Raw genomic sequence first — 19,195 nt, 5'->3', positions numbered from 1 at the left:
AAGACTAATTTTAAATTCTTTACCTCATTTGTGCCTTCATGAGTGACTTGTAGTTTATCCCATATCTCCTTCGCGATTATACAAGTTGAAACTCTCCCGTATTCATCCGGTCGAAGAGTACAAAAAATAATATGGATAACTTTGGAGTTGAGCTGGAACATTCTTGTCTCTCATTCACTCCACAATCTTGGATGAGTGGAAGGTTTGGTGTATCCGTATTCTATGATATTCCATGCTCCCATGTCACTTGCTTGAATGAAGTACATCATTCTATTATTCCAATAAGTATAATTAGCTCTATTGCAAAAAGGAGGTTTATTGACGAGAAATGAATCAAGACTGAAGTCATGGTTTGAAGTGGAGGCCATTGATACTTGATTATCGATGTAACTCTTTATGGATCTACTCAAGAGGCGATTAAACTTTCAAATGAGTCAAGTTCTGATACAAATTGTTGAGTTAATCGATCGACAGAATAGGCCAAGAGGGGGTGAATTGACAATAAAACTTTCGGTGGAAACTTTTGCAGAAAATTAAAAAATATTTGCACAATGGTTTAGAGTGGTTCGACTTTCTCAACCAAAGTCTACGTCCACTACCTTAGCTATCCACACTAAGGATTTTTCACAAATTCACTAATTTGACTTTCTTTTGAGGACAAAGAGTAACCTTACAAATCCCTCAAGAATTATACCCCAAATTCTTGAGAACACTCTCTCCCAAAGAGAACAATACAAATTTTGCAAACTTACAAGAAAATCCTCACAAGGCAAGATGTTTGTACAATTCTAGAACAAAGAAAGAACACTCAAGAATAATACAATTGAACACAATAAGTGTTCTTGAAAGCAAAAATGAATATTGAATGAAATAGGCTTGAAAATGCTCAAACTTGAGGTTTGATGCTTTCTTTTTTATTCTCTCTTGATTCTTGATAATTGTTTTTGATCAATGGCTTCTAAGCTTATTTAAATACACCTTGGATCACTTCTGAACGTTGGGGATCATTAGTGGAGTCAATAGAGCCGTTATTGTGTGAAAATAATTAATAAAATAGTTGGGAGCGTATGATGCATCGATGCATAGGCTTTGTGCATCGGTACACTATGTGTAAAATTTAAATGTTTCAACCGTTGGAAGACTTAGTGCATCAGTACTTTAGGGTGTGCATCGATGCAAAATTTTCTTCGATGTTTCAAAAATAACCAGGGTGCATCGATGCATGGCTTGTGCATCGGTACACAAAATCAATTTGATGTTTTAATAAAATTCTGAGTGCATCGATGCATGGCTGTGTATCGGTGCATAAAATGCATTTGAAATGGGAGTACATCGATGCATCAAATTGTTTTAAATTTTTTTAGTTTAAAACAAAAATTTTCACCTCAGTAAGGATTAAAATTGAACTTTGAAAGACTTGGAGTAATATTTTGATATTCGAATAATTGTATTGAATATACTTAGAAATTTATTTATAAAATCTTAGAATTCATTTATACTTAGTTTATTATATCGAAACATCAAAATGTTTTCAACACTGTCCCTCGAGTTTGGCAAAAAACACTCCAAAACAAAAATATATCGTTTTAACTAAAGTCGTTACTGGTATTGTCATACCCCTTTAAGGTTAAATTGATAGCTTATCCAAGTTGGTCGTCATGTATTCGTATCGATATCCTCTATCATATGCATTTGCCCATATTTCTTTGTTGATGAGGATGATATAAGTGTATCCTTCCTCGTTTTTTCCTCACAAATTTAAAGCATGAACTCAAATGTTTAAGGTAATAGTTCGTAACTTAAGCATCAAACGTTGAAATTACTGTTATGTTTCCATAAAAAAATGAAAATGATTGAGAAATAAAAAACATCATTTTGACATACCCATGGGTACAAGTAATTGGCACACATTATTCTTATTGAACTTTCCATGATATTTAGCAACAATGTGTTGGATACAATACCGATGTTGGACATAGGGTAGTTGCCAAATTGGACCCAAATAATCCATTGCTACTTTGATCCTAGCTCCGTGATCTGAAATGACGCATATTTTTCCCTCGTGACAATATGTAAGCTTATGTTTTCAAGGAAAACCCCCAAAAATCTGTATTTTCTCTTTCAACAAGGGCAAAAGTAATTGGAAGAATGTTGCGATTGATATATTTGACAACTATCAATAGTAAAACTTGCTTGTATTTTCCATACAAGAATATCTCATTAATTTGGACCACGAGCTTGCAGTATTTCACAACATTAATGCATTGTGGGTAAGTCCAAAAAAGCTAGTAGAATTGACATCGATCACGAAACACTCGAACATTGTGGTATGCATGGCAAGTTTTTAAGTCGATAATTTTCCCAGGGTTCAATCTGTGCATTACCCTAAACCAACTTGATAGTTCGTTGTAAGATGCACCCTATTCATAATGAAGTTTTTTTAATGACATTCTGTTTTGCCTTCCATGCTTTATTGTATGAGATAGTATACCCATATTGCGATGTATAGCTGAAATCAACACCGAAATAAATATATGAGAGCTTGCTTTGACCATGGGCATGATGGCTTGGCAGAAAATGTCGGAGTCCAAGTTGGAATGATCCTGGTTGATCCCTTCAGCATAACATGTGTGGGAATCATTGTATATTGTTAGTTCTCATATATTGTTTTTTCCTATTTTTTTCGATACATGAATCGTCCAGTTGCAATCGTTAATACTTTGGACATAGTGACAAACAACTTTTTAGTGGTAGTACGGTCCACTCTGGACTGAACATAATTATGAATGTTGTAATTATTAATTGTCATCATCGCTTCTTCTTTGTATGGAAACTCCATTCCTTTATATAACTCACCATCATTAACTGATGAGTTAAATCTGTAGTCATCGACATTAGGCATATCTGTAAATTTTGTCCCGTACATTACAACACAGTCAATTTCATACATTTGTGTTGGAGGTTCGATGTGTACTATTTGTGGGAACTTCATCTACATCATCATCATCGGAGTCCATGTTGAACTACGGTGATTCTGGCTGAACAAATAGTCTAATCTCAGCATCATCCACACCTGGCTCGCGAAGAGGTTCTTCTTGTGGAGATAAGGGTTCCTCCACGATGTCAACATTTAGGTTGAACAAGCTGATAGTTGAATGACTTCCCTTAGAACTTGAAGACATCGTGTCAAATGAGTACTATACAGATTGATGCGTCGAGGGCATCTCTATATTTAGGTCAAAGAAATTGGCAGATGAATGTTTTTCCTTGAACTGAAGACGATATTGCCTTACGGATTGTTTGTGGATCCACCTCGGTACAGAACATAACAAGTTGTGATGAATGTCTTCCATTGAACTTGATGAGATCACGCCATGATGTGGATTTCCCATTAAATAGTTAAAATCATTACACATTACTTGAGTTGGGATGTCAACTTGATCAGCTTGTTGAGCCAACCCATAATGGGAGCATAATGATATACTATGAACAACACACATTTGAACAAATGTCGCATACATCTGTGTATCGGCGTCTGAATATTGATTCTGAGAATCAACCATCATAGAAACATCATCATCGTTGGAGCGTTCGAATGTTGTATAAGTTAATGAAAATACTGAGGTTGGAAATCTGTACTGAAGTGAAGACAATCTTCTAGTACTTCCAACATGAACATTCCTTGAAATTTTAGTTATCATCTCCTAAGAGTGATGTTTCTGTTGAATGATATTCTGACAGAATGATTTGATACAAGACGACATCGGTTTCACATTCTTATTTTAAGAGTTTTAAAGGCTGAGAGTTTTATATCTGCAAAAACAATAGTTGAAATACGCCTAATTAAATAAATAATATATGAATTAAAAATATAAACTAATCTAAATAAATTTAAAAATTTCCATAATAATTTAAATAACATAATTTCATATTGTTACCGTATCGACAAAATGTCTTGTGATATCATCCTGCTTTCCAATTTTACAACCACAAAAAAAATATACAAAATAATTAGTATAATAAAATTTGTTCAAATAATTAAATATAAAATAAATATAATATAATAAAAAAATTAACTTATAAAAACAATAACAAAATCTACTTAGTTTTATAGAATGAATTAATAAAAACGAGAATAAACAAATAATTTTGGTTTGATGATGTTTGCATTCGGAGTGGTTCTTATTTATTATGGAGTATCATTAATTCAATGTTCATATAAGGCGCGGCTCACCATCCGCGTCTTTCCTTACGTGGCGCCAGTTCGAACAGAACCCGCGAAAAATGATCTGCACCTTTCCTTATGTTGCGGTAGCTCGGACAGAACCCCTCAAAGGCGCGGATGGTGATCCGCGCTTTATTATCACCATGTCAGAAAGAGTGTTAGATCTGTAATATTAAGAGTGAGGATGCATGACAGGTAATTATTGATGGTACATTTGATATTTCAGTACAAACGTCGTTATACAAGTCTAGTTGCTTAATAAAATGTTGGGTTGGTTGGAGCGGTGATTTTTTTAGGCCAAAGAGTTTCTACAATGGGGAACGTGCACGCGGAGTTTGACTGTGCAAAACTAAAATAAACGCCGGCTCTTACTATGTTGGCCGAGGTGAAATCTTTGAGTTTTGGAGATTCTGTATTGCTCTTATTTGTTAATCATTTCCATTTTCATTCACATTGTAACACAAAGGATTGAGGGCTTAATCCTTGTAGGCCGAATAACCCAATTGCGTGCATGGACGTTTCCTGGGCTTGGGTCATTCATGGTCGATTTGATTTCTAGTGTCACTTAGAAATGGGTCTGAGCAACAGTTGAAAAAGCATCTCTATGAACCCAATTGAAGCCGCCGCCCAATCAGCTTCTTGTTTTAGCTACGTCTTTCAGTTCTCCAGAGGACGAAAAACCCTACTTTCGCTCATAGGTCAAGAGAGTCACGGCAAAGAGGAAAGGAAAATGGGAATGAATTTATTTGCTCTTCGCCTGGCCTTCAATTTCCGATCAATTTCTTCTTCTTCTTCTTCCTCCTCAATTTGTAGCACACGAACCACAATCTTCTCTCAAATTTCAAGAACCTTATGTTCCTCATCATCAGGTATTATCGATTCGCATAGATTCCACCACTGTTTTCTGTTATTTCTAATTCGTATCTAACTTTAAAAAAAGGGAAAATTTGGTTTCAGTTTCTTCGGATGCGATACATCCATCTGTCGCGAGGCTTCCGTTTGTGGATGCTTTCCTGGGAAAGATAAAGAACAATAAAACTCATTTAGCCAACAGGAAAATCTATTCACGTAGATCTACCGTTTTGCCTGAGTTCGTTGATTAAACCGTCCGGATTTAGAATGGAAAATTTTTTGTTCACTGCAAGATCACTGAAGGCAAAGTTGGTCATAAGTTTGGAGAGTTTGCTTTGACTCGAAAAAGAAAATTTTTGAGGAACAAGGTTGAACCTTCAAAAAAGAAGGGCAAGAAATAAGCATTTGCCAACCAAACCCCGTCTCATTTTGGTAAGAATCTACCTCGTTTTGTTGTTTGTTTTTAATGCCTTACTTAGTGAACATATTAACTAAATCTTGTTGCTTTCGGTTGGGGTATGTTAATGTCATGTTTTGTTTAGAAATGATCTCTTAAGTTTCTCTCTTTTTACATCAGATTGTCTGCAAGTGTTCATGGGAGCTCTTCTTAGAAATTGATGGGAGCTCGACTGTTGAAAGCAAGTGTTCATTATTTCTGAATTAGTTTTAGTAAGCATCGTATTGTGGAAGTAGTTTAATTAGACAAAGAAACCAGTTCGAAATTTTGGGTTTTTGTATTATGAGTGAATTTGAAAGCTTTCAGATGGCTGCCTGCAAGAGATGCATACATTCTTTATTAGTCAGATTTCGTGGTAATCTAATTTAATCTACTTCGTGAACTTGCCTTTGTGATCAGCAAGATCTCTATCGTCTTTAAGGTACTAGATTGATAACATGTTGAGGTTTAAGAAGATAAGTAGCTTAATTTAAGCAAGTTTTTTCCTTGCTTAAGACTGGTTGAGTGGGCCTTATTCATTGTCTGTATCGATTAATAAATGATGATTTTAATGTTTGGGTTCTTTTCTTTTCTTGTTTTTCCCCCAGAGAGAGGGGTGATTCCGGAGAAAGATGGGCAAAAGGAAAGCAAATGGAAGAATGGTTTTAAGGTCCCTTTTCTTTAGTCAAAATGATTGCAAGGTTTTGTTTGGTCAATTGTTGGCCTGCAATGTTATTATGAAAAACTGTGTTTAGATATCCTTGCAAACAATATACTTATAACAAGCAACAGTTGGGGCTTTGTGCATGAAGGTTGATTTTGCAATAAAATTGTTCTATTGTGAAATATATGCATGTATAGTATAGGTGAGCCGATGTTATATAAACCTTGGAGGATGGTGAAATTTGTTAAGTGCTCAAGGCCTTTTGATCTTTGTGATCATAGCTCTCTTCCTCTTTCCCTATTGGAGAAAGTGTAGGTAGCTCGAAACTATGAGGTGTACCTTTTTAAACCAAGAAAACCATAGGTAGAGAACTAGACATTGTTGCAATTGCAATTCACAGCAGTTTGTGTTTTGTGCATAAATTATCGCTTCTGATAAGTGATTTTGAACTATTTCTTTTAAAGGACTATGTTAAACTAATAATTGAAGAACATCATAAAATTGGAACTACTTGAAAATATATATATATATATATATATATATATATATATAACATGCACCAATCAAATTACAATGAAAACTATACCTTAAATCTCAAATATACTCAACAACAATGTATGCAATAAAGCATTTCTACCAAGGCAAATTTCCCTACATCTAGCACTGGAAGACAACCTCATTATACCATAACTTATTCCTCAAGCCTACTTGCCAGGTTTAGCAGCGAATATTCAAAGTAGGATTTTGTTAGGACGGCCATTTGAGAGAAATGAACTTCAAGGATCCGCAAAACATGATGTTATCATACGGAGTTGATAATCCCTGTCTGGTTTGAACAAAGACAAGAGCAATTGGGTTCACTCAACTCCCTCTTAGTAAGTCGCTTGTCACGATTAATCATATACTTTATCAGAGGAAGCTTTTGGGAGACTTGTCGCCATATTTCATTTACTGTTCCATTTGGATGAGTATAGTCATAATACCGCCTCACCTGAATCCACAATTTTAATTCAGAACAGAGCTCAGTTAACAGATGTTCAGAGTGAATTTGAGATTTTATGGTTACTGAAAACTACTTAATGTTGATGCATGAGAACAAATGGTAAAAAAAAAACAATTCAAGAATTGTACTACCACACTCCACTTATGTCTTCTCACCTTTCACTGACATGTTTAAACATAACCTTTTCTTCTAGAACTGTTCCCAGCACTTTGCAATCAAACTGATTATGGAGGGGTGGGAACATTGCAATGGTCCTAAGTTTGACCAAAATTATGATACACAATAATCTATTGAGGAAACAGAGAACGATCCAACAGGATCACAGTATATCACTCAACCATAAAATATGAGGAAACGGATGATGCTGTTTGCTATTTCCACCTTTTACAAACATAACAAAATGAATGCTGCTTAACAAGGAAAATTGCTTAAAAACCAAATATCATTGGCAAACCCTAAAGCAAATACACAACATCAAAGTTTAAAAGCAAAACCATATCATTACCAAGAAATTTTAACAAGAGATATCTGCTAAATAAAATGCATGATGTTAATGAATGTATAATTTATATGGAACAGATGTGATCGGATCAATTTTATTACTTCTCAGTAATGGAGTAAATAATGAATAACAAAAAAATAGGAATTGGACATGGTACAAACCTCTTTCATTGCTTTCTGATATTCAATTATTTGCTCTTCAGATACTTTTCTCAGCAGTGAAACAAGATATCCTGGTTTTAGTGCAGTTGTAGTTTCTACAAATACAGCAAACTTCTTGTAGTCTATAACATCTTCAAAAGGCAACTCAATGTTATCGCTGATTATCACAGGCACACACAAGCTAACTATAGAATCAAAGAGTCTGCAAGCTGATGGAGTATCTCCCGCAGGATTCAAACAGAACTTTGAAGTGTGCATCCCACGTGAAGCTGCTCTTCTATTCTCTCTGGATTGTGTTCCATGTTTTATTACAACATCGTCCTCATTTTCAAGTATTTGGAAAAGCAAATCACGAATTTTGCCTCCCTGCAAAATAATAGGCATTATAATGGTATCCTAGACTTTAGTCATTCGTGTGAGATCTGTTTTAGTGATGTGCTTTCAAACTATCTGCATCTACAAGAGCTTTAGTACAACTCTTGATAAAAAGGTCAAGGCATGCATTTAAGCTTTAGTACAATTCTTAATATTCATGGTATTTAAAACTGAGCTTAGCTCTCCAAGATCTACCTTTCCAATAAAATAATAAGAATTATAATAGGACCAACAAACAAAAAATCAAACGAGGAACATTAATTCCACCTAAAATGATAATCTTGCAAGTGTTATTACCAATATATCATGATACGCTAGTCATTCAGGTGAGTTGGATGTGATTTCAAACTACCATCTGCATCTATAGGAGCTCTAGTACAATTCTTCATAAAAAGGTTAAGGGCAAGCATTTAAGCTAAGTGAACAGGAAAGGCTTTTTAATTATCAGTTCAGCTTAAGATTGGACATAAAAATATTCAGAGCAATAGAAAAAAACTGTTGTGTAAGGCAACAAAGCAAATTATGACAAATCAAATAGCATTGATGAGCATGAAGTAGTCTTGTATTTGCAAGGTATATATGGAATCTAGCTGTCAACTTATATGTTATGCTTCAGCTTCGATTTGGCGATTTGGAGATGGTGGGGAAAAGAGTTGTTGAAGATGAGCGTCAATAAAATTTAAGGCAATGCCCTCATTTACAATATCCTGCATTGCTTATACCTGGATATAAGCAAATATAAGCTAGTAATTACTCACAAAACCAGTTTTTTTTTATTCTTCTCCTAATTTTTCTGATCTAAAGCTTCAATTGAGCAGAGTTCACATCTTTTAACCCAACTATATGCATGTTTGGTAACCTCAACAAGCTAAAACTCACAATTCCATTATTATCTAAATAACAGTGAGATTCAACAATGCATCATAATATGCGAAACACAAGAACATAACTTTGTACTGAACGATAGATTACCTCTTTTCTGTACCGGTTTCCCATGAAAAATAGTAAAGTCGTCCTGTCTTTCACCCCAAAATCTCCTGTATAAGCACTGATCCGATGCGAATAAGGAATTATGACATCCTTCACCAATGACCCTTGATCTGGCCTCAACCGCCCAAAATCCGAAACCAACAGCACAGCATTCTTGACATGATCCACGCCCCGATAAAGCGCATTGGGATCTCCTGCATTAATGACGTGATCCCATCCACTATTCCTCTTCCAATACTCATGCCCCTTGAGCCAATCCACCAGCTGGTTCTGCATTTCCTCGTCGCTGTAATCCGACCCAGAACCGGGAGGGCGTCCCGCGTTAACAATCAAGCTCAATGAAGAAAAGACAGGAACGTAGAAAAGGTCGGCTTCCTCCGGGTCGGAGACTTTAATGACGGGGGATCCGAGGCGGTCGGATTGGGGACGGGAGAGGTCGGAGAAGAGGAACCACTCGTGCATGTGCTGGTGACCGGGGTATTTGAGGGTGGTTACATCAGGGACGGGAGATCCACCACGCGCGAGGGAGTGGTGCTGGATGATGCCGTAGGTGAACTTGTGAGGGAGATCGTACATAAAAACCTTGACTTTCTGGGGGAAATTATTGGGGTTTTCATGGGAAGAAAGACGATCGAGGTCAAGGAAAGAAGAGGAAGAAGAGTCGGAGGAAGAGAGAGGTGAGTGGAAGAAGGTGGAGAAGAAGGCGTAGATGGCGAGGAGGAAGAAGACGGTGGCGATAAGGGTATGTTTGAAAAGGGAAGATTTCCGCGGCATATTGGAAACCAAAGGGTGGGTGGAAGAACAAGGAGAAAGTGATCCCCTTGCCTTTAGAGTTTTCATTGGCTTTTTGGCCTTGGATTTAGGTGAGGGAGGCAGAGGCTCTTCAGCCGCACCTTTGACCCTTACCTTGCACAATCTTCCAAATTTATTCAATACAAACCGCTAATCCCAAAATTGCTAGGCTATGCTGCTTTGTATTGTATCTTCGTGTTGGGAATAAACTGCATTTTATATTTCTGTTGGGAATGGATTTGGAATGAACACTCTATTATAAGTATTACAAATAAACTTTCATTAGAGGGAGTGTTTTTATTAATTAAGACTTTGCTGAGAAATTAAATTATTGACAATGCAAAGGGCTTACAATTATCCAAAAATGAAAACGTTCTAACTCACGGCACGTCCAAGAAAATGAAAGAAATTATTACATGCCCAACTCATAAATTAATTGAATTATTGCACATATGTTGTAGAAATTAATTTCAACATATAAACCTTTTATAATAATTATAACTTTTACTAGTTTTAAATTTTAAACTCTTTTGAAAGAAATTTTTTAATTTACTAATGATAATGTTTTTGGTTTTATATTTGAATTAGAAATATGTTATATAAAATCTTTTATTAAATAAATAAAAATAGAGAAACCACTGAACAATATGTATGCATAAATTTTTTGTCAAATTTTATATTTATAGATTTAAGAAGTAAATATTATGTATAATTATAATTTTATTGGACATGGATTTGGAGGAAATGAAGTGAGTGGTTCATTTTTGCCTTTTTAGAAATTTGAGATGGTGGCTTAACTGATGATGGAAAATGTGGAGTTACTCCTGATTTCTTGGACTTTGTTGCCTTTGCTTTGAATTAGCTGGACCATTGATAAGTAGGAACGCATTTAACTTTTCATCATTGGGTGGATTGTTTGGCTGAGATTAAATTTTAAGAACTATTGGCTTAATTTTTCTCCGTCCACAGTGTTTCAGTGGGTAGCAATGCACTACATTATAATTTGAATAATGATTGAGAAGAGTCTGTCATGAATTGTATATGTGCTGAATTATGAGAGTTTGCCTAATACTAGTTCTCAATTTCCTCATTGAATTGAATCTGAACCCTAGACTCTAAACTTAAACCCTAAATCTAAAACCCTATAAAACAAACATAACTCGAGATAAGGATCTTCAATTGTGACTCCATAGTTGAAAACCCCAAAAATTTTAGTTCTTAAAGAATAGGTATAGTTTAAATTAAAATACTGCTAGGGTCAACAGCTTATTTTATGTTTTCTAGTAAGATTTCGACTAATACTTCTCAGGTAACATGAATACGTTCTTATCACACTTAAAATGACAAGGAAATAGATAGCAAAATAAATCTAGAAATTGTAAGGAAAGTTAACTTTAAAAGTGAAATCTAAAATCTAAACGTTCTAATTATAGACAAAATTAAAAGTAAATTACATAAGGTATTAGACCTAAATCTAAAGTTTAATTAATAACTAAATCAATGGGAAATTAAACCAATCATTGTACGCAATAAAAAACAATAAAAGGACTAAATTCAAAAAGCAAGGAATTACATTTTGAAACCTAGAAATTAGAACGAACAGGTTAATCCAATCCAGCCCTGGTACAGTGAGGACCATGCAAAAAGTAAATAACATTGATCAGTCAACTACACATGAAACCAACTTAACAAAATCAACAATGGAGTTGTTGAGAATTGATTAAATTTATCATGCATGAAAGATCTTATAAAAGAAAGCTTCTGACTTGATGAACTAAAACATTTTGATATCACTTGTCTTGAGATTGAGATCTATGTCCATATTCATCTTTGATTGCCTCATTCTTTAAAGCATTTAAAGCTATAATACTCATACACGACTAACGAGTACGAGCGTCAGATACAGATATGTTTCGAACACCGACGTGGTCATTTTTTTCTATGTTTTCCCATCTTTAAGAGAAACAAACAGCCAGAATGACATTATCATAAACACCAAGGGTGTTTCAGTTGGTGTCTAGAATCAAAATCCATCTTAATATAAATTCGGTCTGCATAAGTGTATAGAACTCTACCTGAGTGCCTGTGCACGAGATGCAAGGAGAGGAACAACTTGTATTTTAGTCGAGTTCCTGCATTGGATGGCAACGAAGACCTCACATCCTAAGCTTCTTCCTCAAATCATCCACTTTCTTTACCTGTAAAAGCAGTCACCATAAGATCAAAAAAAGGAATGCTATTAATTCTTGTGTTACTGGTAGATGTATATATATATATACCTTACTCAGATCCTTTACAAAGTATGCAACATTGTGTGCATTGCTTGATTTCACATCTTCCTCGACACGTGGAGAATTTTGTTTACCTTCAGGGTTCATCAACTTCCAAATTGTCTTCTTTAGACCGTCATAGCCCCAATGAAAGGCAACATGAGACGCATAATCAGGATCGGCAAAAAGCTTTCCATCTACAAATTATCCAAACAACTAATCTCCCACAATTATCAATAACCAAACTACAAATGTCAGAGTTTTGATAAAACGCGGGATGGGAGTGTCGAATCCAATCAAAGAAACGCAATGCAGAAACTTTCTGGTAATATAATGTTCAAAAAATGGTGTTCAATGATAACTCGGAAAGTCGTACATTCATGGCATCCAAATTGGATTCTAAATCGTTATCGTCCCTTGTAATCAAATTGGTAATCTCTGAAATTTGCTTTCGACTCAAATTTACCCGTGAAGAAGAAGCAGAGAAACTTTTAAATGTTCAGTGTCTTAACCGATGAGTATTTCTATATCTGCTAGTAAGTTTTGGCGAAACCCCTTGAATGTTTTAGGTCCTTTAACTACATTGTATGATTCAAAAAGCACCAGAAATCTGAACTCGAACCAAAAGCTTGAGTTCAACAAATGAGATCAGAAACAATTATCTCAACACGGTTCGTCTACATGCTCAATTAAACTTACAGAAAATAAATGGGCTTACCAGTAACCAACTAAAGATGGTATAGCATCGATAATGATGACGCAAATAACAGTTGCGATTATAGATCCCCAAATTGCTGCATGAGTTATCCAATTCCAACGGATGACATCCATGGCCAGGTGTAAATTAACCAATATAACCACCGCAAGAGTCCAAAGATCTCCGATACTTGATGCATCAATGGTGCTGCTCCAGTAAAAGACAACTGCACTTTGCCAGACGGTATCAATCGTTGTTATCCAACACAATCGTTAATGTGCTCCATATCCAGCACTCGATTGAACTGATAATCGAATTTCGAACTTGGAATCACCAATGTCCGACCCAGAACGCCGCGAAGAACATGTGTTTCTCTACACAAATTAGATGGTTAGTCATTTGACCCGACAAGCAAATGGTGACAAGCAAATGGTTATTGGCACAAACAAATGAACAGAATCAACTTCAAAGAAGGATCAAATTTATTATGAGGTTTTAGAGGACGGTGGAGAATGATTAAGTGCTTCTGAAAAAAAAATAAGCAATTGAAATCCAAAGATTGCAAGGCTCTATAAAGAAAAGTATCTCTGGGTATAACCAACATATCCCACATCTGGGAGAAAAGAATAAACAAAATGGTATTTAACTTGTTTTTTCCTTGACCACCCTATTCGCAGTGAACTCCTTTTGGTTTATAACTGATGTAGTAGCAGATTTTCCCGATAACTTGCATTGATGCGCCTTCTTAGGTTCATCAGTGGGAATAGAGTATTCAAAAATCGAAAGAATGGCAAGAAGAAGAATAACAATCCGAAGCAGAAATCCAAAGAATCGAAGGCTGTGAAAGCTAAGAAGAAGTCTTCCTGGGGAGAAGAGTGTTGTTTTGAAGTTGAAAGAAATCCCACATCAGGTGGCAAACATGGTTTATATACTGGGATGCAATTTGAGCATAACTGAGCCGCGAGGCCATTGCTTGGGCTTTGGGATTGGGCTTGGTCTTGGCTCATCCCCGCAGGCTGGAAGAGATTATGGGTTCGTTTTCTCAGGGATAGAGCTAGAAACCACATAGGCAAAGATATAAGAGATGAGTTTTATTAGGCTTGGACCATTATCCCACATCGTTGTGGAAAGAAAAAAGGAAATGGTTTTTAAAGAAGAAACCAAAAACGTGAAAGCGGGGCTGTAAGCCCATACAAGGCCTTGGGTTTGAGTGTGACCGTTGGGCTCCTGGCTCACTTTCTGGGTGCGGGAAGAGTTTAGGAATGGTGGGTGGATTTTTTGGTACCAGATTTGGTTTAGGGTTTAAGGTGTAACTTAAATTCAGCACTTCAAAATTCCATCCATCTTTAACCAAAGCCATCACTCTAAGTTCCTTCATAACTTGAAAACAGCCTTAGCTCACTCAAGTCTCTCATATCAAAAAATCAAAACTTATCCTCAGGAAATATACCCAGCAATTATAACAATTAAATCCCGTATTAAAACGCCATGGTATCTTTTTTTTAATAAAAAAATAAATGCAATATTCATATATCACAACGTACTCTTAACCCAAATAAACATTCCTTTATTTAAGATAATCTAATAAAACCCATTCCTCAAAAAGCAAAAATAAATGGTTCAAATGTCGAAACTTGGCCATATATATTACCCCCTCAAAAATGGAGAAAGGAAGATATAAAAAGAGAATAGAAAGGAAAGTGAAATGGACGCTAACCTTTTAAAACAAATCAGATCTGATGTTGCAACGAAACCAATCTATAAACATGTCTCTTTCACAATTTTTTCTTCTTTTTTTATTGAGATTTTCGAGAGAGAGAAAAAAAACACTCTAATAAAACGGATTGAAGAAAAGGAAATTGGGGGTGGTCCGGGTAGAAGGACTGCAGCAAGGGGCACTCGAAGAAGAGTATTTAGGAACGTTGTATTAAGATGTTTGACGGTTCAAATTTTGGAGTTGAAAATTGAATGACAGCTTGATTCATTGTTTGATTGTTGATAAAAATTCATGGGTAAAGTATATTTACTATTGTTTAATTTTATTTTAAATTTTAATAACATTTTCGATTAATTTTTGTTTAGATTAAATTAAGAGTATTACACCATTACTTTCACTTCTATAAATAGATATCGAACATATTTCTTTTTAAACATTCCTTCATCGTGTTAGAAACATTATAGATAGAAATAACTTAAATCTTTCTTCTAATTTTTTTTAAAAAATAATTCATTATAATTATTATCATGCGAATCAATGTCTTTTTTTTAATGATTCATTATTAATTATCATCACTTTTTAATAACATCTTCATCAAACATATAAGTTAAATTTTTAATATTTTACTTTTAGAGTCGATCTTAGAAAATTTTATTTTTGATTTCTTAATATTAGAAATATTACCTCAAGAATTTTTTAGCATATCTTCAAATGGGTTGTAGAACCCTTAATTTTATACAACATCTTTAAATCAGAAATTTTACGAGTGTAATTATTGAAAATCTAATACTGTAAACTTGAATTATAAATATATTTGATCTAAATAAATAAATAATACTATCAGTCAAATCAAATCTATTACATTTGGCATAAACAATATATAATACTATTGGACATGGAAAATTCCCATTCCTTTTATAGCTTTGAAAAAGGTACTTAACAATAATTTTTATTTGCAACATGGAGATTAAACTACCATTTCATGCTCTAAACAGCAACTTTCAGAGGCCAGTTTTAGACAATGCTTTTAAAGCTTCAGAAATCCTCTGGCGTTGCTCCACCTCTAATACTGCTGATCGAGGAACTGTCGGAAGGAACGATGTCGTTTCTCAAGCCTGTTGTTCGGAGCAATGCTTCGGAATCGTTTGTCACCACTTCATTCATGATCAAGGCTGTAATAGGCATATACCCAGAGCAAAGCAAGTTGTAGCATCCAGTGGCTTGGTATGCATCAGTCTGTATATTAAAAGTCAAATAGTCGGTTCGATTTCTAAGGTAAAAAAGAAAATTTCCTACTAGGAAAGGAGACATTTCGAGATTTTACTCACCGTCCAGTATGTGAAGAACCTAGGGTATTTGTCTCCATATAGTTCAGGACTAACCTGAAGTAAGATGAATGCAATTGTGCATTATAACCAAAACCATACAGTATCTAATGAAAGGATTAAACAAAATAATTATACACATTAATAATTGAATACAACTTCGAAAATGGTTTTGCAGAAAACTCGTGGTTCACACACCATTTTGATGTTTCTAGTATACTATTTGATTGTTAAATATATGACAGAAGGTTTTCTGTTCAGGATGCAAATCAAGATAAGGACTTATCAATGCAGGAATTCTGAATATGTACTAAAAATTCAGGGACATACCTGCCAACCAGCTTCAATGGTATTAAGATCATTGCCAAAAGAACCAGAGATTATCCATATCTGTGAGAAACTAAAATCGTATTCATTAGTCAGATCAGGAGCCCACATGTTTAAGCTTGCCTTTGCACCATAATACTGATCTCCGTCCACGAACACAACAGCATGCTGCAGTAAGAAACAAAAATGTCAAAATTTTTACATGATTTCATATATTCATATATATCGCCTTGATGAGAACCAAGTTATATTCGGCATCAGATTATAAGTGATTGGCTATTATGAGATGTAAAATTCAATTACTTGAAAAGAGCAGTGCTGTATAATTGAAAATCAACTGTAGAGTCTAATGTCTCTTCTAATAAACTTTGGAAATTCAAAGCTTGAAATCAATCTAAGCAAAAGAAGCAATCAAGAAATAAATAGTTAAAAATTGTAGTAATACCATCTCCAGTACAAAGGTTGCATATTGCAGCAATTGCAATTGGTGAAGTACTCCAGTAAAGTGCACAAGCCAAAGTAATTGTTGCAGAATAATAGAGTGGTTCTTTAAGAAGTTCCTTGATGTAAGGAAGTGAGTTAGCGACAATTTAAAGAAGTCGTAAGAAAGGCAGCAAACAAGAAACGATCCATAAAGGGGTAAAAGATAACACACTATTTTCCCTCTTTAATGATATGTTATGTCAAAAGACCATGACTCATTTGATGTCTACATGATATACAACTGCATTTGCTAGATTAAACAACAGGAAATTGTCAACTTCACACACAAAAAAGTTCGATAGATTTAGTTTGCCAAACTGATCTCCGATGAAGCAAATACCAACAGAGAAAGCTAATCTCAAGAAATATCGCTGATACTTGTAACATATAAATAAATAAACTATGATTTCATCTTCATCCTCACTTGTAGTCCCCATATCTGCTCATTGACTTCACAGTGGCTTCATCTTTCCATATTCCAGAACCTACAAGAAACATCCGTATAATATTGATGCCAGGCGTAACAGCTGCTAAAATTGCTCCACGATACCCAGAACTACTATGATAAGTGATAACTATTTCATCAGCAACATCTGGTAAAACAAGATAACGACACCTCAATGAGAAGACAACCTGAATAATGGCCAGCAAAGCATGAAAAGTAGCCCAATGCTTATATGCACAAGCTTCCGATTCAGTTTCTGAACAGGAAAGAAAAAGGTCATGAAACTGTTAATAAGAAATTCTGATAAGAAATTTCTCTTTCTGATAGACAAGTTTACCTAGGAACAAACAGTATACTTGTAACATGTAAGCATCATTTCTAGATAGAATTGAACAGAAAAAGATTGTTTATTAAAGATATCATTTGATTCATTTATCATGTGACATGCAAATTAGGCGTAAAGCAGTAACGTTATGAAAATGGTGCAGTCAGATGCCAAGTGGGAGATGAGAAATGCGATTAATTTGAAATAGTTCATACAACAATAAATCCAAAAATACACAGATTTACACAATATGAATTACAATATTTCAGCAAGCGCTCTCCGGGTGCAGGTAAAACTTTATCATGATGCAGAGCAAGTAGCAGACAATCTAAGACGATAAAAAAATAACACAATTACAGAATTAATTTCCTGAAGATTGAACTGTAGTTCCAATTAGTACTCATAACCGAAATGATTAATTATTCCAGATTAAACTCTAATTGTAAAAAGGGTAAAAGAAAAAAACCCAAGCATTGATGGCAAAAACTTTTTCATCAAGCGCTCTCCATGGTGTTATGGTCCCTGCTCCAATCTCTTTCGTTATCGCTCTTCCTTCCTCCCAAAAGAAGTATCTGCAGAAAAAAGAGGATATTTTACATCTACAGTCATCCATGTGGAACTATCGCACGGAGAAGAGGATATCATGCTCAATGATCCCACACCCACAGCAAATTCAAATCAAAGTGAACTCAATTCATCTAGGAACTTATATATAGAAGATGTTTTTCAAAGAGAATCGATCTATAATACATGAAACAACCAGAATATTTCACAATAAAATGTATTCGATCCATTTATACCTTGATAAAAACATGAAAAATGTTGCAATAAGCATGCTGAGCTAATATCGAGATTGGGGACATACAGTAATAGGCTCTAAATTAGAATAATGAAAGTTTTCACGCTATATAATTTTATAATTCACATCCAACATAATCAAGACATACAGCTTTCCCGTAGAAATAAACAACAGCCAATCGGGATTAACTCGCATATAGTTTATCAACATACCTCCTAGAGCTACAACTCATGGAATTCTTTCCAAATGCTCCACCTCCGCAAAGCATCCTTCATCATCACCAACCAAAAGGAAAACAAGTTAAAAATTAGAGCTTTCCAAGTAAGAACCCAGAAAACCAAATGCCCAAAACGATCACAGAAGAAGAAATAAAAGGAAACACAAAATCAGACCTGGAGAAGTAAGCATGTTACGGATGGTTTGAGAAACCATGGCAGCTTCCTTGTCGATAACAAATTCCATCCCTTCAGCGCTGGAAATACCTATCCTGCTTGCTTGCTTGGGCTTGTCCCATGGGCTGCTCCCTGCGCCCCTGCCCACTTCCCGCGCGCTGGTATATGATTAATTTTTCTGAAAACATTTAATATTTTTTTTCTTGCTTGTATATGAAAACCCCAAAGCTTCCTTCTTTGTTCCTCCTGTCCGTCTTCTCTCATCACCGTTTCTCTTCAATTTGTTTTCTTTGGGGGATTTTTCCAGTTACAAAAAAAATATTTTCTAAACCCCTGTACTTACATTAAAAGCAAGATATAATTCCCTGTGTAGAATTTAAAAAAAAGTTTTATTTTTTTATTTTCTTTTGTAGGG

General features: G+C 35.0%; 2 protein-coding genes and 1 long non-coding RNA gene across 3 annotated transcripts; 1 reads left to right on the top strand and 2 right to left on the bottom strand.

Moving 5' to 3' along the window:
* Positions 1 to 4,866: 4,866 nt before the first annotated feature.
* On the top strand, positions 4,867 to 5,273 carry LOC120214704. Its single transcript, XR_005524896.1, has 2 exons — positions 4,867 to 5,094; positions 5,183 to 5,273. It is a non-coding gene; the product is annotated as an uncharacterized LOC120214704 (long non-coding RNA).
* A 1,456-nt stretch (positions 5,274 to 6,729) lies between these two features.
* LOC120214702 (probable arabinosyltransferase ARAD1) lies at positions 6,730 to 10,102 on the bottom strand. Its single transcript, XM_039212526.1, has 3 exons — positions 9,191 to 10,102; positions 7,844 to 8,209; positions 6,730 to 7,168 (listed from the first exon to the last, which is right to left on the bottom strand). Exons 1-3 carry the CDS (start codon positions 10,046 to 10,048, stop codon positions 6,980 to 6,982), a joined length of 1,413 nt encoding a protein of 470 aa, XP_039068457.1. The 5' UTR covers positions 10,049 to 10,102; the 3' UTR covers positions 6,730 to 6,979.
* A 5,457-nt stretch (positions 10,103 to 15,559) lies between these two features.
* LOC120214703 lies at positions 15,560 to 19,077 on the bottom strand. Its single transcript, XM_039212527.1, has 9 exons — positions 18,781 to 19,077; positions 18,601 to 18,657; positions 18,056 to 18,161; positions 17,453 to 17,520; positions 17,244 to 17,375; positions 16,782 to 16,896; positions 16,340 to 16,504; positions 16,013 to 16,066; positions 15,560 to 15,920 (listed from the first exon to the last, which is right to left on the bottom strand). The coding sequence occupies exons 2-9, from the start codon at positions 18,654 to 18,656 to the stop codon at positions 15,720 to 15,722; spliced, it is 897 nt and encodes a 298-aa protein (XP_039068458.1). The 5' UTR covers position 18,657; positions 18,781 to 19,077; the 3' UTR covers positions 15,560 to 15,719.
* Positions 19,078 to 19,195: the final 118 nt, after the last annotated feature.

Source organism: Hibiscus syriacus, unplaced genomic scaffold (assembly GCF_006381635.1).
Source record: "Hibiscus syriacus cultivar Baekdansim isolate YM2019G1 unplaced genomic scaffold, ASM638163v2 tig00110105_pilon, whole genome shotgun sequence".
Lineage (NCBI taxonomy): Eukaryota > Viridiplantae > Streptophyta > Magnoliopsida > Malvales > Malvaceae > Hibiscus > Hibiscus syriacus.
This window is presented reverse-complemented; position numbering and strand designations above follow the sequence as displayed.